Below are 21,491 nucleotides of genomic sequence, written 5' to 3' on the forward strand. Positions count from 1 at the left end.
TCTACAAATAATCGCAGAGAAGACAACAGGCCGTTACCGATACCGGTTTTGAATGTCAAGAACAATGGGCCCAACACAAAACCTTGTATTACCCCTGATGTCACTCTAACCTCCTGCGAGCATACATTGTTAACTACTCCCTGACTTTGTGCATTTATATATTGTGCAATCCATGTGATAACTGACGTGTTTATATTGTACCATTCTAATCTTTCAATTAATAATGAGTGAAGAACTAGTGTGCCAACTAGAATGAGTGCGACTAGCGAGCCCAAAAACTACCGAAATTAGTTTAAACAATATTGGGGCTTATAGGAAGCGTCGCAAACATCTCCCAGTGCGATTCTTTAATTCAAATCAACTGCTCCACGACGGCCACGCTGTTTTTCGTTAACTGCGCCACAAGTCTAGCCTGGCTGCCGGGCAGTAAGCCTAATTGCTTGAAGTGCGTCGCAGACTGTCGAACAAAGTTTCTCACCTTGCCGTAGTCCAATAGTGCAGTGCTGCCTTGTCGAAGTTCCCAATGAACGCAATAATTCGCCGGGAGGCCACCAAACCAGGCTAAATACCAAAATAGAAAAACAGGCAGACGGGCGCCCGAACAGTCCAACGCTCAGATGCGCGGCCGCTGTCTCTCGCTTCGGCTGCGTGTCTGACGAATGACGCAAACATCTGGCTCGTCATTCGCCGGTTCGCCTGCCGCTAGGCAACGGAAGTAAGCCGCAAAGTTTAATTTAATTTATACGCAGATATTTTTAATTTCTTCAAGAAAGAATAAAAAAATAAACCAATTTCTGTTAATCTCATTTCACATTCTTCTTTTTCTCGATGCTCGCGGCCCCAATTCGTCGATGTTAAAAGTATAGAGTGACGTGTTTCCTGTTTCCAATAATTCATTCCTTGTCTCGTCCCCGTCTCGAGCAGACCGGTTGGCGCTGCGCACCCCGGCAACCTTTCCTCGGGCCGCCCCGTCGAAGCTACAACACTTCGCTGTGACGTCTTTGGAATATTCCTGCGTGCCGCTCGCTTCTTATGGGCTTGTTGCCTCGAAGATGGCCGCGCTCGCTTACGTCTTAGTGAAATCAATGGTGAGTGTTTCGAATTTCCCTTGTTCGTCCATTGCGACGCGGTGAACGGAAGCGCGGGAATTATTTCAGCTCTTGTGCGTGTATTCCGCGCGCCTCTTTTCTAGTTTTCATTCCTAGTATGTTGTATCCGTAACTTCTGATTTCAGCGCGTCTCGACGCAACGCCAAGACGGCGTCGCCAGCCATCTCATTCCTCGACCGGGCTCGCAAGATGGCGGTCCCCGCCCCCCTTCTCCCTCGACCCGGCGCTTTCAAGATGGCGATCAACGGCGTGGCGGGCAGTCGCATCGAGCGGCGGGCCAACGTGACGTCTGGCCCGAACTCTGCGAAGCCACTGGAGAACTCGCACCCCATTGTTACCGATGTGGTTCACCTCGCCACATCGCATCCGATCCAGCCTGTCCGGCAAAGGACGTTACCTGCCGTGCGTGCGGAAAAGTGGGACATTACGCTTCGGTTTGCCGGTCGACGAACCGAACGCAGCGACAGCCTCCTGCTCGAACGCAGCTTGTTTCCGTTTCCACTGATACAGAATCAGCCTCTACAGTCCCGTTTGTGCTTACAATTCAAGCACCGAATTTCCGTCCGGCAACAATTCGCGTCGAAGTCCTCATTGCGAATACTACACTCAAGTTGCTCGTGGAAACAGGAGCTACAGTGTCGTTGATGAACAGCTCCCTATACGAAGAACATTTCAAGGTTTTTCCTTTATCTCCTTCGAGTCTTCGACTCAAGAATTATGCGCAGCAAGAAATTCTGCATTCAGGACGTTTCTCCGCGCTCGTCAAGTATCGCAACAACGCTGCAGTAGTGACATTTCACGTCACGAACCAAGGAACTTCTCTTCTGGGCTTAGATGCCATTCAAGCTTTGGGCATTGATATTCAAGGGTCTTCGCTCACATGTCAAGTATCAGGACTTCCAGCTGACCCAAGCGTTCAGCCTCCGTCTCTTCCGCACAACGCTCCAACAGAGTTCGCCCATCTCTTCTCAGTGCAATTGGGACTTGTCAAGGGCTTCGTCCACGACGTTCGTCTCAGACCTTCAGTGCAACCAGTCTCAGCGAAACTGCGTCCTCTACCTCTTGTTCTCCGGTAGCAAGTCTCCGCCGAGCTGCAACGCCTGGAATCAGCTGATGTCATCGAACGAGTCACTGCGTCCGAGTGGATTTCTCCGCTCGTCGTCGATCGAAAGGACAATTCCATTCGACTTTGCGTCGATCTTCGAGACCCCAACAAGGCTATCATTGACGCCTTTCCACTACCGAGAGCTGACGAACTGTTGCATCGACTCGCTGGTGCTACTGTCTTTATTCCTACTGGTACTTTTTCCTGCTGCAACCCCTTTGCAACCACCTGTCTCGCCACCACCACCTCCGGGTTCACCCCGTGCAGAACAGTCTCCTAAACGGCCGTGCGACACTCCTCCCCAAGACACTGCCCCTGAAGGCACTCATGTCTCTGACACACCTAGCCCCAGTACGAGTAACACTTCTGCTGTTCCTCCTCTACAACTTGAACCAGTCCTCCGTAGGTCTACACGCCATAGACAAACTCCGGAACGATTTAAGGATTGTTTCCAAGTAGCTTGTTGCCTTAGGTTACTGTCTAGAGGTTTCAACCCTCCCGTGCGAATTCGGCTCTTAACGCCAAAAGTATTTCCTTTCATGTTAGCTGAATAAGACATAAGCAGTATCCTTCAAACGAGGGGGGATTTCTGGCAGCATAAACGGTGCTATACGCTCGCTGTACTTACTGCTATACTGCAGATTTATTAGTGCATCCTAGTTGTAGGAACACTTTTCTTCATTTCTTAGCATCCCCGCAGAAGGGATACCATACATTTCTTGTATGTTACGTTTCTTGCAGCATAAACATGTATGCATTTTCACTACGGTAGTAGCCGCCATACTAATTTGTCTTTTATGCCAAAAAGAAGAAAAAGTTTTTCGTTAGCATTCTTAAGGGGGGGGGGTACTATGGAGTGTAAAGTGCTTTTACGCACAATGCCAATCCACGACAGCCGCAGAGACTGTCTCGAGTCAGGCTCGGCGAATGAGCCACCCATCAGTGCTGTCCCAGGGGGCACACATATGGTTGTTACTGTATACTTATGTACTTTGTGAATTTTCTGTGTGTTATCTGTGTGTGCAAGGCTGAATCTCGTCGTCCTCCCAAGACGGGTACTGGAACTGCAGATCAGGAATGTAATAACTCATATTCAGTGTTCATGTGCGTTTTTTTAATGGGGAAGCGAGAGATCATTTTCTATTGTGTAAAGACTTATCACTAATCGTGTGTTACAGTACTAACATGTGTTCTTTGACTCGTGACTTACTTTTGTTGCGAGGAGAGCAAGTAGATCATTTTTTTTTCCTTTCAAGGGAGAGGTGATGTGGTATCCGTAACTTCTGGTTTCGGTTTTGCGTCTTTACAGGCGCCACTCAGCGCCAAACGCTGTAAGTGCCTCCTATAAGTTGCCTCCTCAAGCCTGTTTCACATGCGATTTTCGTCGCACCGGAAGTGCGATTTCCGTCGTTTGCGATGAAAATCGCAGTCGCAGTGCCGACCCCCCGATTTTCGGCTGCGACCAACCGGTTGGTCGCACAGTCGCACCGATCGCTGCGATTTTCCGTCGAAATTGCGCGGAGAGCTGTCAACGGAGCTATTCCGCCGGTTTGTTTTGGAAAATGGCGTCTCGTACGACAAGTGCAATGCGCGGAGACGTCGATCGTCGAATTCGGTACGTACGCGAAGGGAGAATAAAAAACTTGTACCGCAGATTGCATTCTCCGATTGCTATGCGTTTGTTGACATGCTACACAGCAAATGAAGCGCATTTTCACGTTTGCTTCGTACGCCTTTGCGAGTTGTCAGTGCTAGGAGTTGTTCGATCCCCAGCAGACGACGAGGTCTTCACAATTTTCTTTTGTTGAGTAGCATGTAAAAATCGCGCTTACGGAGCAGCTTGAATTTCAACCTCGGCAAGGGCAAATGACAAGACAGCAAAGTACCCGAAGTTTCAACGTTGTGCTGAACGCGGTACCGTTCAGTTGCATTTTCTCGTCGGTTTTCAAGCACGAATTTCCCGATGCATCTTGAAAGCTTATCTTGCCTCTTATGAAATTTGATAGAGCAAAAGTGTAGGCTATCGTAATAAATTTGCTACGATAGCATTAAATCCGTGGCTTGAATAAAATATTACATGCACGTTAAGTTGCACCTCTTCTCTGGAGAATTTTTTTTTCTTGCACAGAAACCAATAAACATTGACTATGTTGCGGACTTTGCATCCTTACTGCATCTGTATGAACACTTGCTCTGCAAGGTAATTAACTGTACAGCTAGTAGATTAAGTAAATTGCTTGCTATAGTGGCACAGTGACAACGTACCCTCCTGCACAATTATGTAGAACTCGTGCAACAATGCGAAAAGCAGACAAACGGCCTGTTCTTGTGGGGATAAAACAGTATAAAACGACACGCTGAAGAAAAGTAAATCAAAACTGTGCAGTGAAGTCAGCCAGTACTAGCAGTTCTTGCACGTTCACAGCTGATCAAGTGTGCAGAAACATTCATGCCTTACATGTTTCTAGTAAGTTTCTAATAAGTTTGTGATCACATATGTTAGTCTGTAAACCCATATAACGATATCCACTGCGATTACTATCTTTATAAGTAATGAAATACCATGCTACTTGCAAGAACATATATCACCTGAGGATTTTAGATCAAATTTCTGCATTTCAACTATACACAATATTTGGTTTATTCAATAAAAGACCACAAACTGGGCTTTCTTGCAATGACAAACTTATTCCAAACTTCACTTACATACAGGCAAGAAAAAATATTATAGGCAGAAATATTGTTCAATTTGTTCACCTGCCCCACTGTGGCTATAGAATTCTGCTGCTAACACAAGGCGAGGGATTGATTTGCCATCCATGGAAGTCTCATTTCAATGGGAGTCATAGGTGAGAAGAAAAGCTCTTGCACTTAGATTTAGTTCATCACCTTTTATTGAATCCTTAACTTCAAAATACTGTTGCATAGGGGGGGCATGCTTGTGCAAAATCTAACACCAATAGAAAGCAAAGGGCAGAATTGTAAAACAAACATCTTTCTTGATAATTCGAGTGTGCAAATATTCATTGCATCAATATGTATTGTTCAACAGCACTGCACAAATAAGCATGATCAGGTATAGGAAGTACTCTGTCAGCAAGCTGGTTCTACAGATGTATAAATGTCAAGGCATGAATGCTCACACGTCGCACACATGGCACAAAGAAAACCTTTTTCAAGAGTTGTCCCTTCTGGCAGATATGAGTGGGCCATAAGCAGCAGAAACTTTATTGCAGGACATTGTGTAATACCACTTATGAAAGAATGAAGAGAGTGAAGAGGCTTTTAACAGCAGTACCTCATGCTGCTCTAATAAGAGGAACGATGAGCAAAAACAATTCTGGTAGAGCACTTAAACAGTAACTTTCTGAAAGACAGAAAATTCCAGGTGAGAGTTGGAGGTACATTTGGCCCACACACACCAACAACATGGGCGTAATACAAGAAACACTACAGCCTATGGTGTATTACAGTCTATGGGAAAGCTATCTTATACAGAAATCAAGAATGATGCAACAAGCCCTCGACAACACTGCAGACTTTCTTGGCTAGTCTGGCCTCTCGCTTTCTGATAAGTCAGCTCATATCGACGTCGGAAAAAAAAGAAAGACTAGAATCAAGGACTACCCCAGATTGCACATTGTGATCCACATAGCTGGGCAAATATGCCCGCAAGTCAACATCCACAAATCCTCAGCTAGTGTAAGCCCATGACGGCAGAGCCAGCACGTGGGTGAAACAATTAAGCAATGCCTGGACACAACTTCCATACCTGGTGAAAAGAATAATCTCGAAATAATGGGGGTGGACGAGTGGATACTATAGAAAATCGCAGATGCTGTGCTTGTGTCCAAGGTATGGTACGGTATGAATTACCAGCAGCACACAAAAAAGACAACTCATCGAATACAGGCATCGGGTAGTAATAACAGGTCTTTCCAACTGTACCATGCTTGAAGACCTCTATGAGAAAGAGCTAAGGAACAAGCACCTAGACAGAGTAGAGTTGCAGCCTGCAGCGCAAATTCTTTGTCTCAAGAGCTCAGAACCTCGTCCCAAGATACTATGCCAGCTAGCACATGAGATGCAAAGACGACTACCCCTCCCTTCAAAACACAACCTCGGGAGTACCTGAACTTGAAACACAACAGGCCCATACCGTGGAACACGGGGGCAAACAATTAGGCCTGGAGACTATACGCAACTGCCAAACACACAGAGGAGGTTGCTAATCATGAAGATGCAAGCAAACATAAGGCATATATAGTACACTGATCTGGCAATAGCAGTGTAACAGTAGTATGACACTACATAAAACTAAACCTCATATAAGTGAGTACCATTCCAGGTCATCCTACACCTAGAAAAGCTGAACTGAAAGCAATCAAAGCAGCACTTGTAGTGCAGATTACTCCCTGCACAACACCCTGCATGGATTCACCAGAAATTTTCTGGGCCTGCACATCACACAAGATTGTCAGGAAAATCAGGAGATTGACACGCGACTTGCAAGCACATGGCCAGAAATTAAATTACAGGATACATAGCCATGCAGATATACCAGGACACAAGCGGGCTTATTATAAGCCTGACATAACTGAAAACTAGATGAGTTTGTGTGTATTCATTATTAACTAAAGTGCAACAGATAGACAACAGACAATATCGAAGCACTCTGTGTGTTCACTTCGTTCCTGTCCATCGCATTTCTGTTGCACTATAGTTAATGAATTCATAAGGCTGCACAGGAGAAGAATGATACCTCTGCCCAAGGGCCCGTTCTCACATCCAAATCCATGCGTGTGCACACACGCACACGCACAAATGTTGCAAGAGTGCATAGCATGAAGCAGTATCAACAGGATGACACTAGATATGGATGAGGACTAACTTTCAACTCAGGTTCATTTGTACAAATGTGGCGAGTTATATAAGTTACCAGAAAAAAAAAGGACGATGAGCAAAACGAGAACAAGGTGAAAGCAGGAGCCAACGTTTCTACAAGTGGACTTGCCTTCAAGGTCCACGTGTGGAAACGTTGGCTCCTACTTTCACCTTGTTCTCATGTTGCTCATCGTCTTGAATTTCCATCTCCTGCCTTCCCCGGGTTTTCCCCAGAAGAAGAAAGACATTTTTGAAGGATAGATAAAAATTGGTACTTGATGCAGCCAAACATAAATAAATATGCTACAGAAAGAAAATACAGAAAAATTCCAAGTGCAGGAAAAAATCATTACAATTGCCAATCCTGCATGCCAGCACCTTTCAAGAAACACTGTTGTTATTCCAGTAGACAGACTGACAGCTTGCTTATACAAGCGCATTCTTCCAGTTCCATGCCACTGGGAAAAAAATGAGTTTCCTGGAAGGTAGCCACATGCACACTTGGTGATCGCAATGTTTTTTTTTCCTGGACTTGTACATATATATATGTATTTTCTCCCTTTCCTGCTTTTATGTTTGGTTTCATCAAGCACTAGTCTTTATCAGGTTGTATTGCTGTACTACTTTGTGGTAACCTTTATAGATCACTGCATTTTCACAATAAACATTTTAATTAGAAGTTAGCGTACCCTGTTCTTACTGCTTCACACTGTACATTCTTGCTACATTGGCCAAATAAAAGATTTTATAAGGTATCATGAGGGCCACTAAAGTGACTTGTTGCAGTCTAAAAAAAACAAATAGCCTGGCTGCAAATGGCACCAGAGAACACATAGGACAAACAAGGAAACCCGAGATGATCTAACAAGCAAAAGGTTAATGTACACACCGAGTAAATGCTTCCTGACAAGCAATGGACTGAACATACACAAAAAAGAGAAGCAAAAATTTATGTGGGTTTCCTGACAAGAAATGCATCCATTTCTAATGGAGGCCGTGCTGACAAGATTAACCCAGCATTTTTAGATCTACAGCTTCCGTAATTTCTCTAGGCAGCCGATCTGCACAGAATGCTAGCTTCTTCCTCTACAATGCACGCTCAGATGTGGAGAGTGCATTGTAGAGGAAGAAGCTAGCATTCTGTGGAGATCGGCTGCCTAGAGAAATTATGGATGCTGTAGATGCAAATACACTGGGAGAATCTTGTGTCAGCATGGCCGCTGTTACACTTTCAGAGATGGATGCGTTTCCTGTTGGGATCTGTATGGACACGCATCAGACCTTGCTTCTGCTTTTTGTGTAAATTCGATTTATTGCTTGTCGACCAGCATTTACTCGGCATGTTGAATAAACTTTCATTTGTTAATACACCTCATGATTGTCTTGGTCTCTAGCAGAAAGGTGTTCATTCTTTTTACAGTGAAGCTGTATATGCCTAGGCGAAACACTCATGGTCCGATCCGAAAAACCCTAGTGTAGGGGTATGAGCCATTGTTTAAGGGGGTGTGAGCCATTGCATTCGTCTTGCATGATGGACGGAGACATTTCTTGTTGGGTAGACATAGAAATGCTTATGCATTTCAAACATACATTTATTTGCGTATTATTGCAGGGAAGGGACACAGAGGGAGATGGGGTTAAGACAAGATCATGATGTCATTATCTCACAGCAAAGGTGTGGTGGGCCATTGGCTAAACCGATAGTGACGTCGTTTCTCTCTAGCAGCAGAGCGTGCGTGCAACAGTCTCTCTCCGACTTCCCAATAGGTTCCAAATGTGTCCCTGTATTTAATTAAATGAAATGTGCAGCCCCAGTGTTCCACTTCGTAAATACAGTGCATAACTGAGTCATAAACGTTATGATTAGCGCATTACAAAACACAAGTGCGTAACATAATTCAGAAAGGCTTCAATGGACTCGCTGGATTAACACAATGAACCACTCATTGCACTTTCCATGATGGTGATCTTGCAAAGTGCAATGCGTGGCATTCCAAATAAACAATGGGATAAACCCAAGCCAAACATGTACATAACCTCATTACGAAACTCAGACATAACCACTAATATAGAAAGACTTGAATAAACCATTGGAATTAACCCAGTGATAAACACCGGGGCCGCACATTTCAGCTTCGCTGGTTTACCATCTGTACAGGGTGCATGGGCAGTAACTTTTTCTGTTATTGTTTGTTAAGTATTGTATAATGTTGTTCCAGTAAAACACATTGGGCTAGTTGGTGCAATGTATTGGTATTGCTTTTCTTGCTGGTTTTTTTCTTAATGTTGTGCCCTTCTTATTTTTGTAACAACTTTTTTATTCCCCTTTGCATAATACTCCAACCTTGTAGCCTGCGAGGTATACAAAGAGATAAGTACATAAACACGTCATTCATTCATTTTGTTCGTGGAACGAAAACTCATTGATAAGCTTAGATATATATTCATTGCTTAGCACTTTCGAAATAAATAATTATAGCTTGCTATCGACATTGAAGCAGCCATTCGACAGCAAGAAAAGGAATCAGTTTTTCCAGCTCTGAACATTGAATTGAAGGAAATGCAAGCAGGCATAAAATTCTGCCGACATAACCTGTTTAGGAATACCAAATTGGAATAAACATTGAGGCTTGCATTTGTACTTTCTCTGGCTGAGCAATCTAGTTTGAAATGACTCCCATAAGCATGTCGTAACAATGTTGATCTAATACAGGTTAAATGCATGACTAGCTTAAGAAATCTGGATGATTGCTATGAATTACAGTGAAGAAACTATAATATCTAATAACATTAATAATATAATAATATTTATTTCCACAAAACAGGCTAACCGTGAGAGGCGTGCGAGGCTGAGCAGAAAGCTGAAAAATTCAACGGCAAGTGCGCCTGCCGTGGGCCTACGATTCTGAATTATGAATAGCGCGTATTGATATGGTCGTGTTGTTAAAAGTTCCGAGTATACTACCAGCGCGAGACACGGGACAACAAAGTGGACGAGAAGCGTGTCTTTTAGAATGCTATGTTACAACGTACAGGTTTCTACAAAAGTGATGGTAACTGCTCGAAACATTTGATGCGTCGGCTTTTGCGCCTTTAGAAATATTTAGAGAGGGCTCCGATATATATATTCGCAGCGCAAGCACTGCGATGGACGAACCAGGCTAGCGCTAAGGTTGAATTTCACAACACAATTTTCATTCCACGTCGTAATCACACAGATCGTTTGAGGCTTCGTTCAGGGGCACACGCGGGCGTTCGGGTTGGTGCTTCTTGTTGCGTTTGGCGTAAGAATATGGCTAGGAGCAGGCACCACATATGCGCAATGACGGGCAATATACGCATCATTTCTCCAGAAGCTAACGCCGAGCACGGGTAGCGCGAGGATCTTGTTGGGTTGACACGACAACTTCGTGGCAGCTGAATTCCGAATACAGCATATGCGGTGAGGGTAGCTATATGAACTTGTCGATAGGTCATCTTGTAGATTGTTGTAGCGCAGGCAGAACGAAACAGTCATAGAAGGTAGATGCGACAACACACAGCGCTGAATATAGAATAAAGAATCGCTGAACCACCTGCGAACAGCTGTTTACGTGCGCGATGTAGTACTGAACTACAGAAACCGCCGTCGCGCACTCCAAGACAAATTTTATCTAACGTTTTTTAAATTAGTAAGCGTACATATTATTTGCTTATAATCAAGATAAGTCAATAGTATTATAGCGTAAATGTTTTATTCACTACAATAAAATAATTATGCAGCGTGTGCCACGAAACCTGGCAGTAAGCAACCCTGGGCGTCGCACCAGTCGCATTGTTGAAATCGCAATCATGTGAAATGAGCCCTCTAAAAATCGCATTGCGACGCGTGCGACAGCACCGATTTTCGTCGTTGCAGTCGCAGCATGTGAAACAGCCTTCAGAAATAGATTCATTCCTTGTCTGGTCCACGACTGGAGCAGTCCGGCTCTTTTCTTGCGGCGCTGCGCGCCCCGGCCGTTTAGGCCTCATGCCGTAACCCTTCCGTCCGGCCGCCCCGTCGAAGCTACAACGTAGTGCTATCCTTCCGTTGCGAGAATTGGTTGTACAGCACTACATTTGTGGTATATAACATGGAGTTTTGTGCTGGTTAAACTTTACGCTCCGCTTGTGGTCACGTAAAAGCTGTTTCACATTCTGCGACTGCAACGACGAAAATCGGTGCTGTCTCACGCGTCGCAATGCGATTTTTAGAGGGCTCATTTCACACGATTGCAATTTCAACAATGCGACTGGTGCGACGCCCAGGGTTGCTTACTGCCAGGTTTTGAGGTTTACGCTGCATAATTCATTTATTGTAGTGAATAATACGTTTACACTATAATATTATCGACTTCAATTTATTAGAAGCAAATATGTACGTTTACTAATTTAAAAACGTTAGTTAACATTTGTCTTGGAGTGCGCGACGGCGGTTTCTGTAGTTCAGTGCGACATCGCGCACGTAAACAGCTGTTCGCAGGTGGTTCAGCGGTTCTTTATTCTGATTCAGCGCTGTGTGTTGTCTTATCTACCTTCTATGACCGTTTCGTTCTGCCTGCGCTGCAACAATCTACAAGATGACCTATCGACAAGTTCATATAGCTACCCTCACCGCATATGCAGTATTCGGAATTCCGCTGCCACGAAGTTGTCGTGTCAGCCCAACAAGATCCTCGCGCTACCCGTGCTCGGCGTCAGCTTCTGGAGAAATGATGCGTGTATACTGCCCGTCATTGCGCATATGTGGTGCCTGCTCCTAGCCATATTCTTACGCCAAACGCAACAAGAAGCGCCAACCCGAACTCCCGCGTGTGCCCCTGAACGAAGCCTCAAACGATCTGTGTGATTACGACGTGGAATGAAAATTGTGTTGTGAAATTCAACCTTAGCGCTAGCCTGGTTCGTCCATCACCGTGCTTGCGCTGCGAATATATATGTGGGAGCTCTCTCTAAATATTTCTAAACGCGCAAAAGCCGACGCATCAAATGTTTCAAACAGTTGGCGTCACTATTGTAGAAACTTGTACGTTGTAACATAGCATTCTAAAAGACACGCTTCTCGTCCACTTTGTTGTCCCGTGTCTCGCGCTGGTAGTATACTCGGAACTTCTAACAAGACCATATAAATACGCGCTATTCATAATGCAGGATCGTAGGCCCACGGCAGGCGCACTTGCCGTAGAATTTTTCAGCTTTCTGCTCAGCCTCGCACACCTCTCACGGTTAGCCTGTTTTGTGGAAATAAATATTGTATTATTAATGTTATTAGATATTATAGTTTCTTCACTGTAATTTATAGCAATCATCCAGATTTCTTAAGCTAGTCATGCATTTATCCTGTATTAGATCAACATTGTTATGGCATGCTTATGGGAGTCATTTCAAACTAGATTGCTCAGCCAGAGAAAGTACAAATGCAAGTCTCAATGTTTATTCCAATTTGGTGTTCCTAAACAGATTACATTGGCAGAATTTTATGCCTGCTTGCTTCTTTTATGCTGCTGCTTTTATTCCTGCAATTCAATGTTCAGAGCTGGAAAAACTGATTCCTTTTCTTGCTGTCGAAAGGCTGCTTCAATGTCGTTAGCAAGCTATAATTCATTTCGAAAGTGTTAAGTAATGACTACATGTCTGAGCTTATCAATGCGTTTTTGTTCCACGAACACAATTAAGTTTTCTCTCTCCCTCTCATTGACAGCCATGGAATGAAACCGTTCTTTCATAAGTATGAGGATGCAAATATTCTTAAATTTCTCCTGAGCATTTGTCTCCATCCTATAGTGTTGCATGTTTGTATCAAGTTCTGCGGTTACAGTCGCAGTGATCGACACATACTGTTATATTGCAACAAACAAATTTATTTAACTTTGTTTTCAAAACTACAATGTGGCCGTGCAGTAACGACTACATTAATAAGCAAAAAAAACTGCAAATTCAGTGTGCGTGTTGGAATCTATGCGAAGTGAAGTTTTTGTCAAGTGGTCAATTAAATGCTGTTAAAGTAACTGCGATATATACAATTTGTCTTAATTTCAACAATCGAACATGTCATCTTTTGCAAGGTTTGCTTATGCACCGCATAGGTCACAACCTTAATGTCATGTAATCTTTATGCATTACACTGTTCACAAACCATACCGAAACGCAAATGGCAGTTAATGTAGATGCACGCTGCGAGACATCAACACAGTGACGTTTGTTGAGCAACGAATGGTGCGAGGTGTATGCAGATGAATGAATGACGTGCTTATGTACTTATTTATTAATATACCTCGCAGGCTGCAAGGTTGGTGTATTATGCGAGGGGGAATAAAAAAGTTGTTACAAAAGGAAGAAGGTCACAACATTAAGAAAAAAAACCAGCAAAAAATGCAGTACCAATACATTGCACCAACTAGCCCAACGTATTTTACTGGCACAACATCTTACAATACTTAACAAACAGAAAAAGTTACTGCCGATGCACCCTGTACAGACGGTAAACCAGCGAAGCTGAAATGTGCGGCCCCGGTGTTTATCACTGGGTTTATTCCAATGGTTTATTCAAGTCGTTCTATATTACTGGTTATGTCTGTGTTTCTTAATGAAGTTATGCACATGTTTGGCTTGGGTTTATCACATTGTTTATTTGTAATGCCACACATCGCACTTTGCAAGATCACCATCATGGAAAGTGCAATGAGTGGTTCATTGTGTTAACCCAGCGGGTCCATCAGTCTTTCTGAATTATGTTATGCACTTGTGTCTTGTAATGCGTTAATCATAATGTTTATGACTCAGTTATGCACTGTAGTTACCAAGTGACACACCGGGGCTGCACATTTCATGTAATTAAATACAGGGTCACATTTTTTAACCTATTGGGAAGTCGGAGAGAGACTGCTGCACGAGTGCTCTGCTGCTAGAGCTGCTGCTGCTACTCGTGAATTCATTAACTATATTGCAACAGAGATACGGTGGACAAGAACGAAGTGAACACAGAGTGCTTCATTCTAGCCTGTTGTCTATCTGTTGCACTTTAGTTAATAATTAATACACACAAACTCATCAAGTATTCAGTTATTATGTCAGGCTTATAAGCCCTCTTGTGTCCTGGAATATCTTCATGGCTATGTATCCTGCAATTTAATTTCTGGCCATGTGCTTACAAGTCGCGTGTCAATCTCCTGATTTTCCTGACAATCTTGTGTGATGTGCAGGCCCAGACAGTTTCTGGTGAATCCATGCAGGGTGTTGTGCAGGGTGTAATCTGCACTACAAGTGCTGCTTTGATTGCTTTCAGTTCAGCTTTTCTAGGTGTAGGATGACCTGGAATGGTACTCACTTATATGGGGTTTAGTTTTGTGTAGTGTCATACTACTGTTACACTGCTATTGCCAGGTCAGTGTACATATTATATGTGCCTTATGTTTGCTTGCATCTTCATGATTAGCAACCTTTTCTGTGTGTTTGGCAGTTGCATATAGTCTCCTGGCCTAATTGTTTGCCCTCATATTTAACGGTATGGGCCTGTTGTGTTTCAAGTTCAGGTACTCTCGAGGTTGTATTTCTGAAGGGAGGGGTAGCCGTCTTTGCATCTCGCATGCTAGCTGGCATAGTATCTTAGGACGAGGTTCTGAGCTTTCGAGACAAAGAATTTGTGCTGCAGGCTGCAACTGTACTCTGTCTAGGTGGTTGTTCCTTATCTCTTTCTCATAGAGGTCTTCAAGCATGGTAAAGTTGGAAAGACCTGTTATTACTACCCGATGCCTGTATTCGATGAGTTGTCTTTTTTGTGTGCTGCTGGTAATTCATACTGTACGATACCTTGGACAGTATGCAGTAAATCATACCATACCTGTAATGTACCATACCTTGGACAGTAAAACGCAGATGCTGTCCAAGGTATGGTACAGATGCAGTAAATCGCAGATGCTGTGCAACAGCATCTGCAATTTTCCATAGTATCCACTCATCCACCCCCATGATTTCGAGATTATTCTTTTCACCAGGTGTGGGAGTTGCGTCCAGGCATTGCATAATTGTTTCACCCACGTGCCGTCATGTGCTTACACTAGCTGAGGATTTGTGGATGTTGACTTGCGGGCATATTTGTCCAGCTATGTGGATCACAATGTGCAATCTGGGGTAGTTCTTGATTCTAGTCTTTCTTTCTTTTCCGACGTCAATATGAGCTGACTTATGAGAAAGCGAGAGGCCAGACTGGCCAAAAAAGTCTGTGCAGTGTTAACGAGGGCTTGTTGCATCATTCTTGATTTCTATAGAAGGTAGCTTTCCCATAGACTGTAATACACCATAGCCTATAGTGTTTCTTGTAGTATGCCCGTGTTTTTGGTGTGTGTGGTCCAAATGTACCTCCAACTCTCACCTGGAATTTTCTGTCGTTCAGAAAGTTACTATTTAAGTGCTCTACCAGAAATTTTTTTGCTCATCGTTCCTCTTATTAGAGTAGCATGAGGCAGTACTGCTGTTAAAAGCCTCTTCGCTCTCTTCATTCTTTCATAAGCAGTATTACACAATGTCCTGCAATAAAGCTTCTGCTGCTTATGGCCCACTCATATCTGCCAGAAGGGACAACTCTTGAAAAAGGTTTTCTTTGTGCTATGTGTGCGACGTAGTGAGCATTCATGCCTTGACATTTATACATCTGTAGAACCAGCTTCCTGACAGAGTACTTGCTATACCTCATCATGCTTATTTGTGCAGTGCTGTTGAACAATACATATTGATGCAATGAATATTTGCACACTCGAATTATCACGAAAGCTGGTTGTTTTACAATTCTGCCCTTTGCTTTCTATTGGTGTTAGATATTCCATAAGTATGCCCCCCTATGCAATGGTATATTGAAGTTTAAGGGTTCAATAAAAGGTGATGAATTAAATCTAAGTGCAAGAGCTTTTTTTTTACCTATGACTCCCACCGAAATGCGACTTCCATGGCTGGCAAATCAACCCGTCGCCTTGTGTTAGCAGCGGAATGCTATAGCCACAGTGGCAGGTGAACAAATTGAAGAACAATATGTCTCTAATTTTTTTTTCTTGCCTCTATGTAAGTAAAGTTTGGAATAAGTTTCTCATTGCAAAAAAAGTCCAGTTTGTGGTCCTTTATTGAATAAACCACATATTGTGTATAGTTGAAATGCAGGCGTGCTCTGTTTGACTAGATCGCGCAGATTTGTGGGTATTTAAGCAGGTGGTTCTTCAAAAAATAAAACCAGTTAGAAAGCGCTCGTCCTTGTTTCTTCTATTCTTCGTCCCTGTTTGTTTGCGCACAATAAGTTTTAAGATAAATTTGTTCCAACTAGGCCGACTCGCAGTCTTGCTGCAGAAATTTGTTCTAAGATCCTCGGGTGATATATGTTCTTACAAGTAGCATGGTATTTCATTTTTCAAATCCCCTCAATTTTTCAAAAGTAGCGCCATTCTTAGATCTTTCCGCCACCCCGCTCACCCAAAGCCACCTAGAAAAAAATGTAAGGCCTCCGCACGCCGGTGTGACGTCACGCTAGTCGGATGGGCCGGACAGTCGACGCCGTCGGCGTCTCCGCGCCTAGGTTCGTTGCGCTTGCAGTGTCTCTTTGCGCGTCGCGGATACTATGGCATGAGAAAATTAGTGATGTCCTTAAAGTGACAGCAACCTATAAATTCAGATGCTTCGTTTCCAAAGCAAGACACGTATAGCTGACGCAAAAAATAAGGGGGAGCCGCTGGTTCACCGCAGTCAACACCACCATAGAAAGCAGCATTCTTTCATACCTTCCTTAGATTACTTGATTGGCAACATTTTTGTCTTTTGCGTGTATCGCAACACGACCTGCCTTATTGTGCTTGTGATGTTTGGTCGGCACTAAGACAAGCAAACTGCATGCTGCTTAGTCACTCAACTATAGACGGAACGAAAGAAAGAGGAAAACTGCATATTGAAGACACAGAATATACTTTATTCACAAATGATAAGAACTGCATTCAGAAACACATTTTAAATCTTCCATATACAATTATCATTCTCACTCTTGCATTGCGTAAAACAGTCCTCGCTAGACACACGAATATCGAGGTTAATATTATTTTGAAAATTTTATCATTATAGGGTCACGCACAACTAATTCTCAAATAGAATAAGCTTCCGTCTTTGTTGTACCATTTCTTGTGGTTATTTTATTTCCACCCGCCTTGTTTGCAGGCCTTATTGGTCTTAATAAAATACTGAGATAATGGTGAAAAGTAAGTAAAAAACGAGAGGCCTACTCTCAGCTAGTCCTAAAGGAAAACATGCAATTAATGGATTGCGGTAGCATGGAGAGTTCGAATCATAAACATGTAGCACAATGCACTCAAATAACAATTGAATTGTCCAAAATGCAGGGTTTAACTTTTGATAATGTAGGCAAATAAGTCCTAGCTACGCCACAGGTTTCTTTTTACAAGGGTTCTGTCAACACAAACATACGTAGATGTTCAACAAAACAGAGCTTCATGAATAAAAAATAAATAATGAGAAGCATCTCAGGCCTTCAAGCTCTGCAATTTTCGGTCGTTCTTGGCGTTGCGTAATTTGTCGTTTTCTGTGCGGCACAAGTTGTTCAGCAGTGTATTCGCTGCAGCACTTACAACATGCCCCATTACCTCCTGTGCAGGATGACCGAAATCACACACATCGACATCCTCAAAGTCATGAAGGGTAGCGAACACAAGGCCGACAAGAGTATCTTTCTGTCTAGGAAGGCTGAAAAATCGTACGGCATATTCTGGTGTCCTGAGCTTGTCCAATATAATTTCAATAAAGAGTACAGCATTAACTACAACTGCTCGTGGAAACTTCAGGCCACCCCTTGTCATCTTCGTGATTAATGCATTCTCAGGGTCATCTAGATCGACGTCTTGTATCAAAAGGCTTTCACTACAAGATGCGCATTTCAGCTTTTTTAGAGCTGCATGGGCACAATAGTCGGCAACGTAGGTTAGTGCCGGTAGGCTTGACGTTTTTTTCTCAATGTCGGAGTCGGTCACAGTGACTTGACACTGGATGTTTCCTGAATGTACACTTGTCTCCAACGTGTTCGCGCTCTGTGGTAATAGAATGTCCAAATCTGGCAGGTCCAGAACCTTCTGCAAACGCAATTTGTTTTCAGATTCATATATCTGCCTTATAGACACGTGGTAATTGGCACCAGACAATTGCCGGTACTTTCCAACGCGATTCTCTAAGCTATCAGTTTGAAATTTGCCCAAAAGAACATACTCGAAATGAAGCTCTTTGAGACAGTATATGGCAAGTTCGTGCAAGGCATGGGTAGTATGGCTGAAAGCTATGTGCGTTTCACGTGTCAAGCGGCCATTGTCATGTTCGAGGCTTCTCCAGTGATCAAGCCATTGAACTATTCTCTCTAAGAATTCTAGTTGAGGACATAACGATGAAACTATTGGACCTTGCAATTGATCTCGCAACCGCTGTCCTTTTCTTGGCGTCTTGACGTTAACAACGTTCCACCAAGTCAAAATTGTGTCGACATATTGAGAGGTTTCCTTTGCATGCTGGAACGTTGCAACACTGAGAGCAGCAACAGTAGATGAGTTAAAAATCTTTCAGGCCAGTTTAACGTTCTGCCGTTCCATGTTTGAGGGGTTCAGTGCCTTCAAAGTGAGCGTTGGTGCTAGCTTCAAGAGCTCATGCTTTTCAGCTTCGTGCAGCTGGCATAATACCTTGAAAGATGCTGTATCTTTGGTTCAGCCTCATCACTCTTCGGTTCAGGAAAGTACATGCATTTGCCAATGTTTCTTTGATTCAGCCAGTTATTTCTTATACACTTTAGTATGTGAACTGGGTCCACCACAAAAAAACGGGTCGTGATGGGTCAGCAGGACGCTGGTAAACAATGCTGACACTTGCCGGCTTAGCGAAGTAGGACATGGCTTTTCTGTTTATGGAGTTATTGTACGAGATCACTGCGATTATTCTAAAACCAGATGCCTCTAGATCAAGAACAATCTTCCGAAGGAAGTCGTGCAGCGCCTTAGCATCGATTTGTGCCACAGGAAGGATGTGTACAACATCCTTGTTTGAAGAAAGCAAGCTCTGTATCATAAATACGTGGGCAGGTTTTGCTGTAGTCGATGAATTTACCGTAGTACCAGTAACCAACTCAGCCTTGTAATCAAAAAATGATTGAAGGTGAATCTCATCAATCATTAACGTTAGTCTTTTCATGCTCTTTATATGTGCTTACAATACGCTTTGCATAGGAAAGAAATCTACATTATTGCTGCTCCGTTTCAGGGCGTACATCGTACGATGAACACCGTCTTCTGATCGTATCAGGATGCGGCATCTTAAGCTTCATCGAACTTCTCAGGAATCTATATGCATGAGGTGAAATTGTGAACAAAATGCTAGCAAAAACCAGTAAATCGGCGGATATCAGCCAGCATCATTCAAAACAAGATAAACTTGACTCTTCAAGAATTTAAGCACTTCCAAATGCCATTCTTGCAACTCGCATGCGAAATGTTTTCCACTCACTTCCTCTAGCAATGTCGAAACCAATGTCAGTAGATGACGGGCCTTTTCAGAACGCTCAGTGCTGATATCCTTACGTGTCTGTTCAATCATGTGTAACACACTTTTCAAATCTCTCAAGTCGCACAGCTTTTCAGGAACTAAAACATCACCACACTTCTTCACACCCGTTTCACCAAAAAATACTTCGACGCGCAGGTCTGTGGACACGATCACCGAAGTACGGACTGCAGGAGCAGATTGAAGTGACAAGTCCAAAAAGAAAACCTTGGAGCCCTTGTTCAAAACTGTCCAGAAGTCCGAACACTGAAAGCTTGGCAAGGCCTCCAGCAAGTCCGCAAAGCTACCAAGCAGATTTTTGGCGTCCTCTTCTGCTTGGGTTTGCTGAGAAAGCATTATTGCTTTTTGCAAATATGTGGCTTCCAAGCCCGCTCTTTTGGCAGCCGGCGCTTCTCGAACGCACACTTGCGGACGCGATAAATAGGCAGGGCAATTGGGAAACAAGCTCGGAACTGCAGTTTTCTTCAGACGGATGTTTTTCATGGCAACTTCGACCACTTTTCCTGTCTTGACGTCCGTGTAAGATGTCGTCTTCAAGTAATCCGATGGCAAGAAATGCTTTTCACAGAGCTGAAATAAAAAAAAAGCCGTTACAGGTATGAAGCTCGACGAAAATGTTGAATTTACAAGCGCGTCGACAGGTGCAGAGACCCATCTATTGTGCACGCGTGCACGAATGCATTGCGCACTATGCTGACGAAACCTATTCGTCTGGAAACCCAGAATAACAATAGAGAGAAGGAATGCTTACCACTGTGTACTTCGTTGGCGAGAAGTCTTTCCAAGGAACTGCTCTCGTCCATGCTACCCCAGTGGCTAGGTCAGATGGGAACTTGTGCCCTCGGACACTTTGTCCTCCGTCATAATTGGACTTGCAGTTTGGTGCGCAACAACAGCCAAGCATCGTTGCGCTTCTGTGTATGATGAACCACGCACAATCGAAGGAAAGCAATCGCGTTTACGGTGCAGCATGCCCCACCAAAGCCACCAAGCAAATGCTCCACGCGTTGCCGCTCTAGCGTTGCAGCCACGGAGAAAATTTGTTTTCAGAACGCGCGCCGCGTTCTAGAAATGCAGCGCTCCGCCATCCGGCGCTACCATGCGACTCTCTTGACGTATTGACAGGGGAGAGTAGGTGATGCGGAGGCCTTACATTTTTTTTCTAGGTGGCTTTCTCGTGGAGCATTTGCTTGGTGGCTTTGGTGGGGCATGCTGCACCGTAAACGCGATTACTTTTCTTCGATTGTGCGTGGTTCGCCGTACACAGAAGCGCAACGATGCTTGGCTGTTTTTGCGCACCAAACTGCAAGTCCAATTATGACGGAGGACAAAGTGTCCGAGTGCACAAGTTCCCATCTGACCTAGCCACTGGGGTAGCATGGACGCGAGCAGTTCCTCGGAAGGACTTCTCGCCAACGAAGTACACAGTGGTAAGTATTCCTTCTCTCTATTGTTATTCTGGGTTTCCAGACGAATAGGTTTCGTCAGCATAGTGCGCAATGCATTCGTGCACACGTGCACAATAGATGGGTCTCTGCACCTGTCGACGCGCTTGTAAATTCAACATTTTCGTCGAGCTTCATACCTGTAACGGCTTGTTTTTTTTTTTTTTATTTCAGCTCTGTGAAAAGCATTTCTTGCCATCGGATTACTTGAAGACGACATCTTACACGGACGTCAAGACAGGAAAAGTGGTCGAAGTTGCCATGAAAAACATCCGTCTGAAGAAAACTGCAGTTCCGAGCTTGTTTCCCAATTGCCCTGCCTATTTATCGCGTCCGCAAGTGTGCGTT

General features: G+C 43.8%; 1 protein-coding gene across 1 annotated transcript in view; it reads left to right on the forward strand.

The window, feature by feature from the left end:
• Window positions 1-918: 918 nt before the first annotated feature.
• The window catches only part of LOC142590305 (uncharacterized), a 106,480-nt gene continuing 85,907 nt past the window's right edge, over window positions 919-21,491 (forward strand). The window contains exon 1 of the mRNA XM_075702323.1: window positions 919-1,088. Coding sequence (XP_075558438.1) covers window positions 1,053-1,088 — 36 coding nt within the window. The 5' untranslated portion in view covers window positions 919-1,052. The remainder of the gene's footprint in view (window positions 1,089-21,491) is intronic.

The sequence above is a fragment of the Dermacentor variabilis genome, chromosome 8 (assembly GCF_050947875.1).
Source record: "Dermacentor variabilis isolate Ectoservices chromosome 8, ASM5094787v1, whole genome shotgun sequence".
Lineage (NCBI taxonomy): Eukaryota > Metazoa > Arthropoda > Arachnida > Ixodida > Ixodidae > Dermacentor > Dermacentor variabilis.